The 16,727-nt window shown below is 41.1% G+C and overlaps 1 protein-coding gene across 1 annotated transcript in view; it reads left to right on the forward strand.

The window, feature by feature from the left end:
• LOC127630935 (plexin-D1-like) overlaps positions 1-16,654 on the forward strand; it is a 150,480-nt gene extending 133,826 nt beyond the window's left edge. The window contains exons 26-36 of the mRNA XM_052108824.1: positions 4,112-4,258; positions 5,275-5,431; positions 7,166-7,269; positions 7,348-7,411; positions 7,523-7,557; positions 9,783-9,887; positions 9,978-10,141; positions 10,210-10,357; positions 11,427-11,567; positions 12,648-12,722; positions 15,642-16,654. Coding sequence (XP_051964784.1) covers positions 4,112-4,258; positions 5,275-5,431; positions 7,166-7,269; positions 7,348-7,411; positions 7,523-7,557; positions 9,783-9,887; positions 9,978-10,141; positions 10,210-10,357; positions 11,427-11,567; positions 12,648-12,722; positions 15,642-15,758 — 1,257 coding nt within the window. The 3' untranslated portion in view covers positions 15,759-16,654. The remainder of the gene's footprint in view (positions 1-4,111; positions 4,259-5,274; positions 5,432-7,165; positions 7,270-7,347; positions 7,412-7,522; positions 7,558-9,782; positions 9,888-9,977; positions 10,142-10,209; positions 10,358-11,426; positions 11,568-12,647; positions 12,723-15,641) is intronic.
• The last annotated feature ends 73 nt before the right edge of the window (positions 16,655-16,727 follow it).

Below are 16,727 nucleotides of genomic sequence, written 5' to 3' on the forward strand. Positions count from 1 at the left end.
AGGTTCCCCGCACCCCTGAGGGGGGGAACAGGTGCTACATGACTAGCATTTGAGCAAGCCCGGCAGCCGCGGCCTTTTCTCTCACTATGTCTCTCACATAGGATGTGAAGCGGCTGGGGCTATCTTAAAGCTATGAAACGTGTTGGGGAAGGCAGTCTTTCCCGGTCCTATTCTTTCAGGGGGACAATACCCTGTGGAGGCCACATCCTGCCCAGTCTAGGCGGAGGTAACATGTGGCAAATACAGCAGGAGGGTTTTGTCGTGGGAAATGGCGCGATGGCAGGTCCAGTCTAATGAGGGGGACTCTACAGCACGGCGACCGGGGCAGCGGGGCTGGCCAAGGGAAACACGGGTCGCCGTACGGTGGGAAATACATCACGGGGAGTTCGTCTGAGAAAGGAACTAAGCCTGTGGATCCCGACCCCAGTACAGAGCACCTGTGACTCGTACTGGGTCTGGCCGTGAATTGCTCTGAATATTCAGGGAACTAGTGGCTAACCAGGGATAGAAGGCGCACTGGATCAACTTGGTGAAGGGCGCTGTGTTCAACCGGAACACCCGGTCGGTTGTGCCACGTTACCGAGTTCTACCGACTCAGACCTGACAAAACATGGGACCAACTCCTTCTCGTAGGGTGTGCTCGAACTCGCAAGGGGGCGGGCATGGCCTGGGTGTGATAAGCTAAGGAAATAGCATCAAAGACCCAGTGAGCTAACCTCTGTTTGAAGACGGCGTTCCCTTTCCTTTGTCCGCCGAAGCAGACAAAGAGCTGCTCAGAACATCTAGAGCTCTGCGTGCGGTCCAAATAGATACACAAAGCACGTACCAGACACAGCAACAAGAAGGCTGGGTTTGCCTCCTCCTGGGGCAGCTTGCCTGCAAGCTCACGACCTGGTCCCTGAAGGGGTCATATGAACCTTGGGCATGTAGCCCCGTTGCAGCCTCAGGATAACGTGAGAATGCAGAGAAGGCATGCAGGTCCCCAACCCTTTTGATGGAGGCTAACGCGATGAAGGAGGGGACTCTGAAGGCCCGAGAGGACCACACAGAGAGATCTCAGGAGGGGAACAGGCTAGGCCGGGGAGGGTTCAGTCTCCGGGTGTATTTCAGGAACCTGATAATCAAGTTGTGCTTACCTAGTGACTTGCCATCTACTGCGTTGTGGTGGGCTGTGATAGCAGATACATACACTTTCAAGGTGGAGGGGGACAGCCTCCCCTCCAGCCTCTCCTGCAGGAATGAAAGCACTGACTGAACTGCACACCTCTGGGGGTCTTCGGCTTGAGAAGAACACCAATTCGCGAACAAGCACCACTTTAGGTTGCCTGGTGGAGGGAGCTCTGGCTTGGTTGATCATGTCTAGGACTGCAGGTGGTAGATCCACTAGATCTTCCGCATCCCATCCTGGTCTGGGTGCGGGTGCCAGAGGGTGCCCTGTCCCTGAGAAAGAAGGTGCTTCCTCAGGGGAATTTTCCAGGGAGGTGCTGTCTCGAGGAGAACCAGGCCCGGGTGGGCCAGTAAGGGGCCACCAGGATGACCGGTTCCTCGTCCTCCCTGATCTTGCACAGCACCGGTGCAAGAAGGCTTACTGGGGAAAATGTGTACTTGCGCAGCCCCCGGGGCCAGCTGTGTGCGCATCTGTCCCGAGAGGAGCTCCTGTCAGGGAGTACCAGAGCAGGCAGTGGGAGTTGTCTTCGGAGGCAAAGAGATCTATCTGTGCCTTGCCGAATTGGTCCCAAATCAGCTGGACCACCTGGGGGTGGAGCCTCCACTCTCCGCTGGGCGAAACCTGCCGTAACAGCGCATCCGCCGTCGTGTTGCAGTTGCCAGGGATCTGAGTGGCACGCAGCGACCTGAGTCACGGCTGACTCCAAAGGAGGAGATGTCGGGCGAGTTGTGACATATGACGAGAGCGCACGCAGCCTTGGTGATTTATGTATGCTACCGTTGCGGTGCTGTCTGAACGGATCAAGATGTGCTTGCCCCGGATTAGTGGGAGAAACCGTAGGGCAAGAGATACAGCCAACAGCTCTAGGCAGCTGATGTGCCAACACTGCCGGGGTCCTGTCCAGAGGCCAGCAGCAGCGTACCTGTTGCATACGGCACCCCAACCCTGTCAAGAGGTGTCTCTGGTCATCACAATACGTCTGGACGGGACTTCGGTTTGCAGAAAGCAGAGGCAAGAAGGTGTGATTATCACACAGTATGTGACGTGGCGCCATGCCCATCTCGGGACTTGAGTCTGTAGCCAGTGCTGAAGCGGTCTCATATGCATCAACCCGAGTGGAGCCAGGACTGTAGAGTTTTGGGGCCAGGGTGCCGTGAGAATGGCGTGCACTGGCTGGATGACCCAGGGAGTGAGGAAATAGCTCTTTATTGAGAATGCGGGTGATGAAACAAGGACTGAGAACATGAACCATTCATAAAATGGTGTGATTCGCAGCCCAGGCATGCGAGGCAGCTTTTATGACAATCAGAAGTGGAGTGAAATCAACCGCTTTAAGGAACTACACAGAGGTGGAAAGACATCTTTAAAAATATGTGTCCTGAAAATGACGTTCAACGCCTGCTGTGTATTGCTCTTTTATGAGTGGGAACTCAAACTCTTTTAGAGGAAATAAACAGTTTTTAGGAGGAGAAACACTCTTTCAGGCAATGAAAGCACTGTCGAATCGCCCAGGGACGTAGACTGCACAGCGTGCAGAGAGAGAGAATGCCAGCTGGAAACCGTAGATCCTACAGCAGTGCTTATCACCAGTAGAGGTGAGTGTAACAGTGGTGAAGTCAGCTTGCTGTTGCACAACCGTTCGGCTCTGAAGAAAACTGGCTGGCACTCGCTACCCCGCTTCCATTTATACCCGTATGTCCGGGACGGGGCATGCAAATTCTGTCTGCCAACTTGACATTGGCCTTTTCTCAGGTTCAGATGTACATTTGGCATCCCAGGAACACCCCTTGTGTCACTTCATTCGTCACAATGTCGAGTTAGTGACAGAAGGGGAACCTATTCTTATGTGTCAAGATATCTTACCATTACACCATCTTGAATAAAAATTATACAAATGATCTTGTGTTCAACCTGTTTAATTTTGTGCCGGTTTAACATCGTGTTGAAAACAATGATATTGTTTAAGCGTGTGCATAACTAATAGGGCATCCAGAAAGCTGCCATTCATCAGACATTCAATGCACAATGGCAAACTTTTGTGCCGCTCGGAACTGTGCCAGAAAAAGCACCCAATATTATTTTGCTATCTTTAGGTTTCCAAGGGATCTTGAGAGGTTTGTGTTTATTTTTGCTATAGCAATATAACCAGTCTTTCTGTTCTTTTTATAAGTAGATGATTAATTTGAAACTAATCCTTAATGAGCGATGTAAGGCAATTCTGCATCTGCGCGCCACATATGATGATTGAATATATTTGACAATCTGTGAAGTTAATGCATGCGTTGCAGGAAATTGCGTAAAATCATTTTTTTTCACAGATTTGAAGATCAGAGTAATTGTTTGTATACAATATTCATCAGACTGTTAATGAATGGACTGTGGGAGGTGCCGTCTGACACTGAGACTAGATTGACCTTGATATCTCTAACTGGTAGTCCAGCTGATAAATGCTCACACTGTATTGGAATTACTGTAAATACAAGATGGCAACTCAGAGCTATTGATGATTTGGGACCATGAAAGTAATTTGTCACTATGGCAACACCAAAGTAATTCACCTCTTTATGATCTTGCAAAATATTTATAAACAAAGATATTTTCCAAGTAATATAATGGCATGTGAAACAGAAATATATAACTATGACTGATGAAGCCGCTGTCATATTGGTTCTTTCAACATGATCTCATGACTGTCATAGGGTTTACATCTTGTAATTAAGAGTTCTATGAAGGCTTGAACGCTTTTTACAGGTCTGAATCTCATAATCACGGTAATTCCGACATGACGTGAATGCACCATAACTACCGAAATGAGCTTTGTGCAGCTCTCAACCAGTTTGAAGCTGGATTTAGCCTCAGGGGAGTTGCTTATGATCGCTCAAATACATTGACTCCACGAGCATTGCCAGCGTTCATAAACTGTTTTTGTTGTCGCTCCATTAGGAGACGGTAGGTGAACCGTTCTTCCTGCTGCTATGTGCCATCAAACAGCAGATCAACAAGGGCTCGACCGACGCCATCACAGGAAAGGCGCGCTACACACTCAACGAGGAGTGGCTCCTGAGAGAAAACATTGAGGCCAAACCACAGGTTTGTCCTTTTGATTGACTGGCACTGATGATGCTGAAGTTAAGTGGATACACTGCAAAACAACAACAACAACAACAACAACAAAAATTAATATCTAAAAATCTTTAAAACAAGATTTACCAGAGAATCTTGAATCAAGTTTGTTCATCTTGTTTTAAACATAAATCTATTTGTGTGGTTTATGCTTAAAACAAGAAAAAGCTATTTGCTAATAGGATGAAAAAACAAACTTTATTTGATACTGTATATTGGGTCTGTTCCTAAACTTAGTGAGCCCCTCGCTGTCTTCTTCCTACATAGGCAGTTGTCTTCTATAGCAGCATCCTAGATCCTTTGAAACGCTCTTCATAGGCAGGAGCTCCGCGCATCGTTCAAATAGTGCTCCTCGTGCAGAGGATAGGACACTCGCAACTGAATTCAAGTGATGCGAGAGGAATGATGCGATACTCTAATGAGCATACATATACACAGAACCCATACTTTGGGTAAAAGAGTCAGTATTTAATTGTTTAAACTAATTTCGATCAATCATTTTCAGTATTGAATGGATTATACTATAAGTATATTTTTTATCAAAATGTCTCTCGCTTCGTCCGCCATCTTGGATTTCTTTTTCACCAAGCTTATCACATCATTCTGGGATACATACCATGCTAACTTAGAATTAGATATCTTAGCAGGCAGGATAATTAAGGTACCTACCTTTTGGAACAGGTGTCAGGAGCAAACCAGTGATGCCTTAAAATGCTTCCTCCAGAGGACGATCACTAGATTTTGGAACAGATTATGAAATCAAGTCGTATTCTCTGAAATCAAGTCGTATTATTTTACAATTTAGCTTTTTAAGTAAATTGATCTCGTTTTAAGGATGTTTGGATATTTTAACCAAAAAACAAAAAAAATCTGTATTGCACGTAATTCTGTGCAGTTCAGTTCAAAGCAGTTTAATTCAGTTTCCCATTACTGAAGGTGCTAAGCGATGAGTTGACATCTGGCCTCTTGTATGTGTGTTCCAGAACATTAACGTGTCGTTTCAAGGTTTTGGGATGGACTCTGTGAGTGTGCGTGTGATGAACACAGACACGATCTGTCAGGTGAAGGAGAAGATACTGGAAGCTTTTTACAAGAACCTTCCCTTTTCCCAATGGCCCCGCGAGGAGGATGTTGAGCTGGGTAAATAATCACTCAACGAAACGGCTGTTCATTGCTTGGCTCATTGATTGCTTGTTACATTTGGGTCATTCTTTGGATACGATGTTTGTTCATGCTGGATGAAAAGTTGTTTGGATTAGATTTGATCCAGAAAAGGTGCTTTGCTGTTGCCAGGAAACAGACAGTACAAATTAGCATTTACACCTCAAATGTGATGCGGTCATATGCGTTTTGACCACATTCGCATGTATTTTTTGTGATTGATCACAAAAGGTTTTAGACACCGTTTAGACCCGTATTTAGTACTGACCACATGTGATCCGATCACCGAAAACACATCAAAATACCACGTGTAAATGGGGTCTTATTGATTGGGTTAATGGCTGATCTTGATCTTTAATCCAATACACAATTGTTTCATATTTCAACGTTTTAATATCTATTTCATTTTCCATTAAATGTTGCCTAACAGTGTGAAATGTGTATGAGTGGGACAAGCAGGATATGATGATAAACCACGAGAAGTGTTGAGACTTGTAAGGTTTATAGTTTTATTTAGCTTGAAATGTTTTACGGCAGAGAATTGATGTCATGTTGCATTCATTTGTTAAAGCTGCCATTAGTAACAGTTAGCAGGGTGGAAACAATACTGGGAACAAGCAAGAAAGAGAAAAGAGGATTTATTTAACACATCTCAATCAAGAGGGTGGCATTTGTTTATGATAGAATTTCATCTAGTACGGACAGTAATGGGGATTATGGGAAAACACTCCTCATATAGCAAAGTGATTCAAAATGCCTTAAAACAGGACGAGAGTGTGAGAGACAATTGCGATGAAATATTCTGATATGCAATGATGAAATATAACCCTAAGTGTCCACAAATACCATTACAAACTGTTTGATGTCTGCTTTGCTTTTGCCACATCTGGAACGCTTAAAGTGAACGATGTGTTGTGGTTAGGGTTACGGGAATGTTCGTTCTGTGCTGTGTGCTGATCAATGAAAACGTGAGATATTATTCTCCCCTCAAAATCTGTGAGGATGTCGTTGCTGGATTTCCATGGAAATGGAAGGATTTGGGTTTTTCAGTGGTCCATTCTTAAACCATTACAGTTAATATGTTGATAAAATTTTTCAAATGAAAGTATTGTTGATTTTTTTATTATTATTACATAGCAGGAAATTATGAGTTTGTTGCAGCACCATGGTTTATCTTTTAATGCATATTTATAGTAATACGAATATATAATTACTGAATATAATGTCATAAAAAATTATATTAAATCAAAAAGTAGTAGTAGTTAATTGTAGTAGTAAATATAGTAATAAATAATTAATAAAATCATTAAAACAATTAATCACTTTCGCACTGTTCTCTGTGTTAATACATTTTCATAGTATATTGTAGTAAAATGCACAAAAATACAATTATTTAGTAATATTTTTTTTTTTTACTTCACAAGCACCCAGTGCCAACACCTAAAAAGTAAGCGCGACAGCCCTGTCTTTAAAAATATATTGTCAATATATGCAGCTAAACTTTGAATATAATCCTCCTGCGGGCAGTTTCAATCCATGTTTATAATGTAATAAGAGTTTTTCCCCCTCATGGTCAAAAAATACATCACATATAGAGAATGAACCTTATAGTCAGTTATGTTGATGCAGTTTCTTGTTTGAGTCTCAGTTGTATGATTGATTTGTGCCCTTTATGGACAGTTGTACATTACATGTCGTGTCTCTGTTGTGTAGAATGGTTTCCAGAGGGTCGCAGCAGTAAAATACTACAAGATCTGGACAACACGTCTTTAATGCAGGATGGCAGAAAAAAACTCAACACCATTTTCCACTATCAGGTGTGTGTGTGTTTTGCTCAATGAAGCTCATTGCCCATTACACTGATGACCTTTGACCTGTTGACCTGTCTCTCGCAGATTCCAGATGGAGCATCTCTGGCCATGAGCATGAAAGATCAGAGAGAAAACACGCTTGGCAGAGGTAATGAGCATCACACGCTCGTCCCTTACATTTCAGCACAACGCTCTCGATCTTGAGGTGTTCGTAAGTCATTTTGTTCTGGCTAATGAAGTTCTCTTTGATCATTAACAGTTAAAGATCTTGACACGGAGAAATATGTTCATCTGGTAAGTGTGCTGGAAGTCTCACACACATTAGATCATACTAAAACATAATAAAATATACTTAAGAATCATTAATCAAGAGTTAATATACTTGATTTAGCATTTGAAGAAAACAGCATTCGAAGCATAATGTTGATTACCAAAAAAATTAATTCATAAACTCTTACCTCCTTTTCTTTACAAAAAGCACAAATGTGTGTTCCAGTGAGACACTTACTATGGAGGTCAATGGGGGTCATTTTTGGAGGTTTTAAAGGCAGAAATGTGAAGCTTATAATTTTATAAAAGCACTTACATTCATTCTTCTGTTAAAACTCATGTATTATTTGAGCTGTAAAGTTGTTTATATGGTCATTTTTACAGTCGTTTTAGAGTTTTAGGGTTTGTTGACATTGCCAAGGCAACAAAGTTTTAAAATTGTCTCTATCTTTCCACAGATATGGTTGGTAAGTGATTTTATCACAATAAAATCATGTTAACACAAATATTGTTTACATCTTGTGTCTATACTTCTGAATCAGTGAGTATTTTAATGTTTACAGATTAAACCCCATTGACTTCCATTAAAGAAGTCCATAAGTGTCTCACTGGAACACACATTTGTGCTTTTTTTAAAGAAAAGTAGGGACGAGTTGACATTTTTGTTTGTGGTGATCAATATTATGCCACAAATGCTGTCGATTGAGCTCACTTGTATTGAACCTGGAATATTCCTTTAAAGCAATAAGCTACTTGAGGCTGTCTCAAACACAAAGTAGAATGAAACCAGCCATTTGAATTATTCAAGTATAGCAAATGAACTGCAGAATTGTGCAGAATTAGCTGCAAAAACAAAGGGCACTTGGTTTTGGCTTGCTTCTGTGTCACAAATATGTTCAGTTTCATTAATTGATTAGTATAATGACCACTTCTGAAAATGTCACTAGGTGTGATAAAAGAGCGTCTTGTGCAATGAGTGAGTCATTATTTTGAGTCATTCATGACCGAAATCCTCTTGGTTACTGTTGTAACCTCTGTTCCCCGATGGAGGGAACGAAATGTTGTGTCGATGTAGTGACACTAGTGGTTGCACTTGGGAGCCCCAAACACCCCTGATCTTTGAGAAAAGGCCAATGGGAATTGGCTAGTGGAATTTGCATGCCACTCCCCCGGATATACGGGTATAAAAAGAGCTGGCTCGCAACCACTCATTCAGGTTTTGTGGGTAGTTCAGTATTGGAATAGAATTTAAGATAGTAACCAAGACATTCCCTATCTGTCACTCACTCGGCGTTGTGTCGATGTAGTAACCTCCCTTAATGCTCCACGAGCGTTGTACGGTCCCCCACACCTCGGGGACAAGCTGACTGCCCATAATGTGGACAGGCCACACCAGCCGTGGCCTATTCTCTTCTTTTTTCTCCCCAAAATGTGGAAATCATTCAGCTGGGGCCATAAGTGTACACATCGGGGAGGGGGGGGGGGGTGTCCTTTCCCAAGGGGAAAGACTCCGTGGAGACCACATCCTGCCCGAAGGGGAGGTAATTGTGTGGAAATACGTCATATGGACTTACTGACCGGCAGTATCGCATGTTGAGGAAGTCCCCGTGGTAGGTCCTACCCGGAGGGGACGGAGCTCTAAAAACACGGCGACCGGTGGTAGAGGGAACTCTGCCCAAGGAAGACAAGGTCTACCAACGGGGAAACCGTACCACGGAAGATACATCACACAGGGTTACTCACGGGTAACCAGCGCATGTGGAGCACCTACCACATTACAGGGCCTAATAGCACACACACTGGGCCGGCATAAAACTTCTCCACTGCATTCGCCTGCCACAGGGTTAGGAGAAAGGACATCCATGGTCCACAGTCTTGTGAACTCGGCTGGGGGTGAAAAAGCGCACGTGTTCCCCTCCGGGAGGGGAAGGCTCTGTACTCAAGTGGTACACCTGGTTACCTGTTCGTACCTGACAACACACAGGATGAAACCGGCTCAACCCGGAGATTTAAGAATCTCGTAAAGGTATTGGGTGTTCTACAGATGTCTGCTAAAGAGGCACCATTGGTCAGGGCCTACAACTACTAAGGAAACAGCCGTGACTAGCTAGTTAATTTCTGGTGGTGTAATTGATTTTTTTTTATGAAAGTACATGCAGAAAATTCCATTAAATTGCTAGATCATTCATTTGGAACATTACTCATAATTAGATTTGTTCATGCTGTGGTTTATGGTGATGTGACTGTAGGTGCTGCCGCATGATGAGCCGACAGATAGCAGAAAGACACACAGACAGAGTCACAGGAAGAAAGTCTTACCTGAGATATACCTGACACGCCTGCTGTCTACTAAGGTAACACTCAACTCAGCAGTGGAAAAACAATTGCCTGTTTCTGGTGCAAGAAACACAGGTTGTAACTGCATTTTATGTGTTATTCTTCAGGGAACACTTCAGAAGTTTCTAGATGATCTTTTCCAAGCCATCCTCAGTATTCCTCCAGAGAAACCACCATTAGCTGTCAAATACTTCTTTGACTTTCTAGAAGAACAGGCGGATAAACGCGGCATCACAGATCCTGACACGCTTCACATCTGGAAGACAAACAGGTATTTGTACGCTCACAGATGTTTAGTGGAATGATGAAATGATGTTTGATCTCTGTATCTCTGTGCAGTTTGCCTCTGCGCTTCTGGGTGAACATCCTGAAGAACCCTCAGTTTGTGTTTGATATCGATAAGACGGATCACATGGACGCGTGTCTGTCCGTCATCGCTCAAGCTTTCATAGACGCGTGCTCACTCTCTGACCTGCAGCTGGGCAAAGTAAGAGCACACACACACACACACACACACACACACACACACACACACACACACACACTCTGTAGCCTTTATCTGAATGTGTTACCACTTTTATTGTGATATCAATGATTTCAGGTTATCCCATCCTGTTATAAAGAGAATGACAGTAAAGCTTGTTTATCGTTCAACCTGTTTTTGTAATGTAATTCAATACCGTGATAAAAGCTTCAGCTATTATCATGACATGAAAATGTTATACGTTCGCATGCCTACATAAGAGTCAGTTGGACTACACAGTTGGCTGTGCTCTATGTTTTCTCTATGTAGATCAGTTCAGACGTTTTGTGCTATCACATTTGCACATTTTTACACACATAAGCCTGGGTCTAAGTGTGTCACTATGTCTCTTTTGTTTATTTTCAGTAAATCCACCACTAAATAAAAAGTTTAACCCTTGAACCAACATTGACATTTTCACAGATTCTATGCTACTTCTGGCGTCAAACCTTTATGTCCATAAGTATAGATATATCAGATGACCACTGGTTTAATCTGTGACATAACCCTTGACCAGCACTACATCAATGTCCCAACTCATAAACATACTTGTGTGACCCTCTGGGATGTGTGGTTGTCTGTTAGCCAACATCCTCACATGTCCTCATGTGTGAACATGAATAATAAATGTTTGGCTGATGAGGGCTTTAGTTGGCATTCATTTATTGCTACTTCTGACCTGTTCTTATACAGGCAGGTTATGAGTATGAATCATATGAGTGTGTAAGCTGGGTGAACTGCAGAAAGAAGTAGATGAGGTCAAAGGACAGAGGCCAGAGGCCAGAGGACAAATAGAGTCAGACAGGGAGTGGTTCAGCAGGGAGTGTGCTCAGAGGATCCAGTATGCATGTCTCAGAACAGAAATGAAGAAAACCATTTAAGTTTATTTTTTGAGGTCAACAAATAGTATCCTGTAACAAAAACACAGATGTGGGAATGATCCTAATAATCAAACACAGGATAAGGTCAAAAAGATACATATCAACTGTTAATGTGATCTTTGCGTCTATAATTCTTTTCGTCTTTTTTTCAGGATTCTCCCACCAATAAGTTGCTGTATGCCAAAGAGATCCCGGAGTATAAGAGGAGAGTGCAGTGCTATTATAAACAGATTCAGGAGATGTCACCGCTCAGCGAACAGGAAATGAACGCTCACCTCGCAGAGGAGTCACGGGTGAGCTGAACGCACACTTTCTGTTCAACTTCCACATTAACAGTTACATTTCAGTCACCAATAAAATGCCATTTTAAGGTGTCAGGTGGAGAGGTCAGCACGGACATGTTGAAGCCCGAACCCGAAATCTCTCTTTATAAAGTATCAGTAAATGTGCATAAGTCACGGAGGCCCAATAGCACACCAGAGCAAAAGGAACAAACGATGGCTTACCGTTTATCAAGCACTGAAACTTTGCTGGGTGAAGAACAATCTGGAATCATGTGTAATATTGTAATGTCAAATCTCTGTGAACCTTGTGGCAAAATGAATGAAGCAGAACGCAGGTGTCTAAAGATACAAGTTTAAAAATTGAAGGTCTTTTGAGCTTTACACAGTGTGTAATAGATGTGGCAGTCCTGCGCTTGACGATGAACAAACAGCGAGACATGTCTGCAGCACACATTTAAATATCTGAAAAACAGTGCAGATGCACACAAAATCATTTTCAGTTTGAACAGCCCCTAACCCCTCTGTTTGCACATGAGTGAGTGCATGAAACAAATAAAAAATTATAAATCAATAAATACGAATAATAAGTAAATGTAGTCTATATTATATTAAATATATATTATACAAATATTTATAATACATTTATTTATTTTATTAATTATAAACCGACCCAAACCTGGCCTGAAACCCTGTGGTTTGTCATGTCTCGTTGACCTCTACATAGGCACACTCCCAAAATGAAGGCTGTTCCAAAAGTTTATAAGAGACTTTTTTTGGGCCAAATCCAGTATCATTCACAAGGAAGACAATCCCATAATGCACTATGACTAACTCAGTGAAAAATAAAGATGGTGCACAACGCAAGAGTAATTATATTTATATTTGTATATTTGTACTGCAGTGCAGTGGAATGGAATAGGTCACAGGGCCTTGAGATGCATTTTTAATGTGTGTTTAGATGCATCATGCTACTCATGTATTAAACATTTGAAGAGCTGTACGTGAAATATCAAGCAAATATAAAATCTGTTGTCTGGCTTGAAAAAATCTCATTGAATAAATGTATTTTGTACTGCTCATGTCCTACAGAAATACAGGAATGAGTTCAACACAAACCTGGCCTTAACTGAAGTCTACAAATATGCCAAGAGATATCGCAATCAGGTGAGTCACCTTTTTATTCAAACATTTTATTATATTTGTTGCAGAGATTGAGACGAGACACTGACCACATTTACATGTACATCATTTTCAGATTTCTGACCTCATATCCAGTCAAGTCTTTATTTTAAGATTGTAAATGCCTGTCAGGAATTGGAATATTCCTGTAATCAGCATATTCCTAATAAAGTAAGACATGCATGATGTTTACCTGCTATTCTCTTCTGGAAATACTTCAGTTACGTTAACAACTTAAAATGCCATTATTTAGGGTACATATATTTCAAAAATAAAATGATTTATGTGGAATAATTTAAAACATGAATTAAATAAAATGATCCATTATAAATGGTGAATCTATGTACTGATGATCATTGTCCCATGTGCGTCAAACATGTTGAGTGATTCAAACATTATCTGCAGCCTGAAACTGAACTTTGATCAGATTTTAGGAGTGAACGCACTTAACTGCATAGAGACCTATTGCTCCCTATTTAGTGAATGACTTAATCTCCAGTGTGCTGTCTGTCTGCACTGGTCTCAGAACAGTTCGAAATGCACCTTATTTTCATTCTAACTACATATAAAGCCTCTGAAAGACACATTTATCAGCTTTTGGATGAACCCATCTCAGTGTGATGATACACAGTGAATAAAGGATTTTTATGGAAAGTTAGTTCATTGTGTTACACAGCTTGCCATTTCGAGATAAATCGATACAATTTTTTAAATGACGTATTGTATGAAACTAGAAACTCTTTTGACTCAAACAGGTTTTAATGTGAAAACTTTGGCTGTTCTCTTATCAGATGTAGTTGTGTTGCCGTTTCTCCAAAAGACAAACTCGGTTGAGATTGCACTAGTGCTAGGCGATATGTATAAAATATATAAGTGACAATCGCCTTAAAAAATATTGTCAACCCCCCTGCCGAGGGTCATTGAATTTATGATTTTGCTTTATAAATTTAATTTATTTATTAAAACATAAAAACAAAAGACATTTCTAAATTCAAATGACACTTTAAAGGAAAAACAAACAAACAATTAAAATAAAAAAGTGATCAATCTCCATCACGCAAGTATCCGTCAATGACAACAGGTGGAATATTACTAATAGCCTACAGATTAATTATACATGTAAAGACAATAATAATAATTATAAATACGCCTAATATATTCCTTTGTGTTCCCAAAATAATGCTGCCAAATGTGTGTTCTTATCGATTGTGATTGATAATACAGTTTATGCTGCCTAAAGAAAAGAAAATAGAACTCAATTATATTGTATTACTTTATGATTTAATCATTTTCGTCTTTGTTTCTTTAATACAAAGATACCTGAATATATTATTGAACCTGCAGAGTTGCGTTCACAATGCATGTTAACCATGAACTGGTTCGTGGAATTAAAGCGAACTAAACTCACAGCACCTCCTGAGATGTTTTGCAGCATTCTCATAGATTATGTTATTCTTGCAAACAGTTTTCAGACAAATGAAACAAAAACAGTGATAACTGTTTACATGTGCCTGTTCCACGAGACGTCTTACAGTTCACCCACTGTTGCTGGTAGATGAGTAAAATTACCCACGGATGAAATACATTTGGACGAAGAGCTCACAAACTGGATTCAGCCTCATTGTATTTGGCTAGTTTCACATCCTGGCCACTGTATAATACATTTGGCGACTTCCCAGATCCATTTTTTTGCCATTTCCCGATATTGTTGATCATTGTCTTATTCGACATAGGGATCTTTGTAAGACATCGTCGATATCCGATTACATCGTCCTATCGCCCAGCCCATGTTGTTTTGTCACTTTACTCTGTACGCTAAAAGTTGAATCCTTTAATGACAGCCTAGAGTCTCCTGAACTGAGATCATTTGGTTTAAAAAATAAATAAATAAGCATAGCCTATAGAGATGCCAAAATGTAACGTCTACGCACGAGGACACAGGGTTTCTCTCCAAAACTTCATTATCTTGACTTTTCACAACTGTCTATTATAATGTAATTTCATCAATAAAATGTAATAGTAACCACGGACATTAATCAAAATTCTATTACAGTGAATATTATAAATGTGACCAGAAATTCTCATGAATACAGCTATATGCCAACTGTCTTCAGATTTCAAAAAATTAAGACTTCTCTTTTGTAGTCTTAATATGAGCATATTCTGATTAAAATCTGAATATTTGTGTGCAAACTCAATCACTGAGTGTCTCCTGAAGTCTGTCGGCATTCACCTGTGAGCATGTCATGTTCCTGTGAGTGTTTGTTTGTGTGTGTGTGTGACTGAGCGTTCTCCACTCAGATGTCCTGCTCTGATTTTAAGGTCCATTCTTTCACTGTGAGCTGAGCCCAGCGGGTCAGAAACAGCACAGTGAAATGTACTGATTGCAGCTCGTGTGATTGGCTCATTCTGTACCGGTCGCTGCTCTTTGATTAGAGGCTGTCTGACATGAAAGAGTTCTCAAATGTGGGCAGACAAACTGTAATGCTTATTATTGTTAATGTTCAGCATGTGTGAAGCAGCCAGATTGTTTTGGGTTCACTTTTTCATTAAGGTCAGAGAACATGTGAGCAGAGAACTTTTTGGAGCTGTGGCGTTGGGTAGTGCAACTGATCGTACCACATTAAAGCTTTGTTGAGGCAGGCAACAAAAATCTGATTTTTGGCAAATGAATCTCAAATCATTACTTTGCCAACCAATGTGGATACACTGGATATAGATGACACTGGACGAGTGAATTTGATAAACAAGTCCAAACGAGTCCAGCCAGCATCATTCCAATCGCATTCACTCTCGTTTTCCCCACTAAGATTACACGTTTACTGGCCTGGCCTGAAGCCTTTAAAAAGCTCATAAATATGTTTTCAAATCTGATGTATGCTGATCCATTTCTCATCATCTCAGGTGCTGATGGCGCTGGACTCGAACCCTACCGCTCGACACACGCAGCTGCAGCACAAGTTTGAGCAGGTCATCGCACTGGTGGAAGACGACATCTATGAGAGCAGCAGTGAAGCCTGAGCAGCAGCCAGTGAAAACACACTATACATTCCTCTGACCATTTAATATGAAATGTAGCCCTTATGTTTGATTATGACTGCTCAACCTCCCTTTAGTTTAAAGCAGATGTGAACGTGAAGAAATGAAGCTTGTCTGATCATTTTTAGTTGATATGCAATCCAGATTCATTTCTGTCTGTTCACATGGGTGTGTGATATATATCGAGTTGTTTTTGAAAAGGGGGGTTGTTTAATTGTTGACTCTAGGGGCTTTGTTACGCACTAACCCCACACTCGGGGAGAGCCAATGATGCACTGGATTATAGAAGATGTTCTCCATAGCAATATTTATAGTATGATGGTTTTAAAGAGTGATTAATACAATCTGATTAAGGATTTAGGTGGGATATGTGTACCTGTGCTGCTTTTTCAATGGCAGTTCATCTTGTTTTAGGTGCATAAAACAACATATTCCACAACACCTTGGACTACAAGTAACATTATGATATGCATATAATAGGCTTGAATGTGCCATTATGGGGACCTTCTTTTTTGTGCTTTTTTAATTGAAGTGTTTGGGTCTATTTGGTTACGACCAAAAAAAGTGTGCATAATTCTATAGATATTCTGCTTACAATGTGTTAAATGTGTTTCATTTCTTTGAGAAAGAGGGAATTTATCAAATAAAGCCGTAAACAACACCTTTGTTACTGTTTACACAGCAACATTTCAAGGGGAAAGTATTCATTCAAAGTCCCATCAGTGGGTCCAGTGGACGGGGCTAGCAGTGTGCAATAAGTCCCTGTAAATAGTTATTTGTGGTACTATTTGAAAGCTTAAATCTGAACTTTTCACAGAACTCCATTACTTTTGCATTTATATTACATAAAATAAGACCTGAAAACCTCTGTGTCAAAAATGAGCACCACACTGCGATTATGATGTACAATTATACATATTAAAGGATTTTCGATATATTACATATTTTGAA

Source organism: Xyrauchen texanus, chromosome 37 (assembly GCF_025860055.1).
Source record: "Xyrauchen texanus isolate HMW12.3.18 chromosome 37, RBS_HiC_50CHRs, whole genome shotgun sequence".
NCBI classification, from domain to species: domain Eukaryota; kingdom Metazoa; phylum Chordata; class Actinopteri; order Cypriniformes; family Catostomidae; genus Xyrauchen; species Xyrauchen texanus.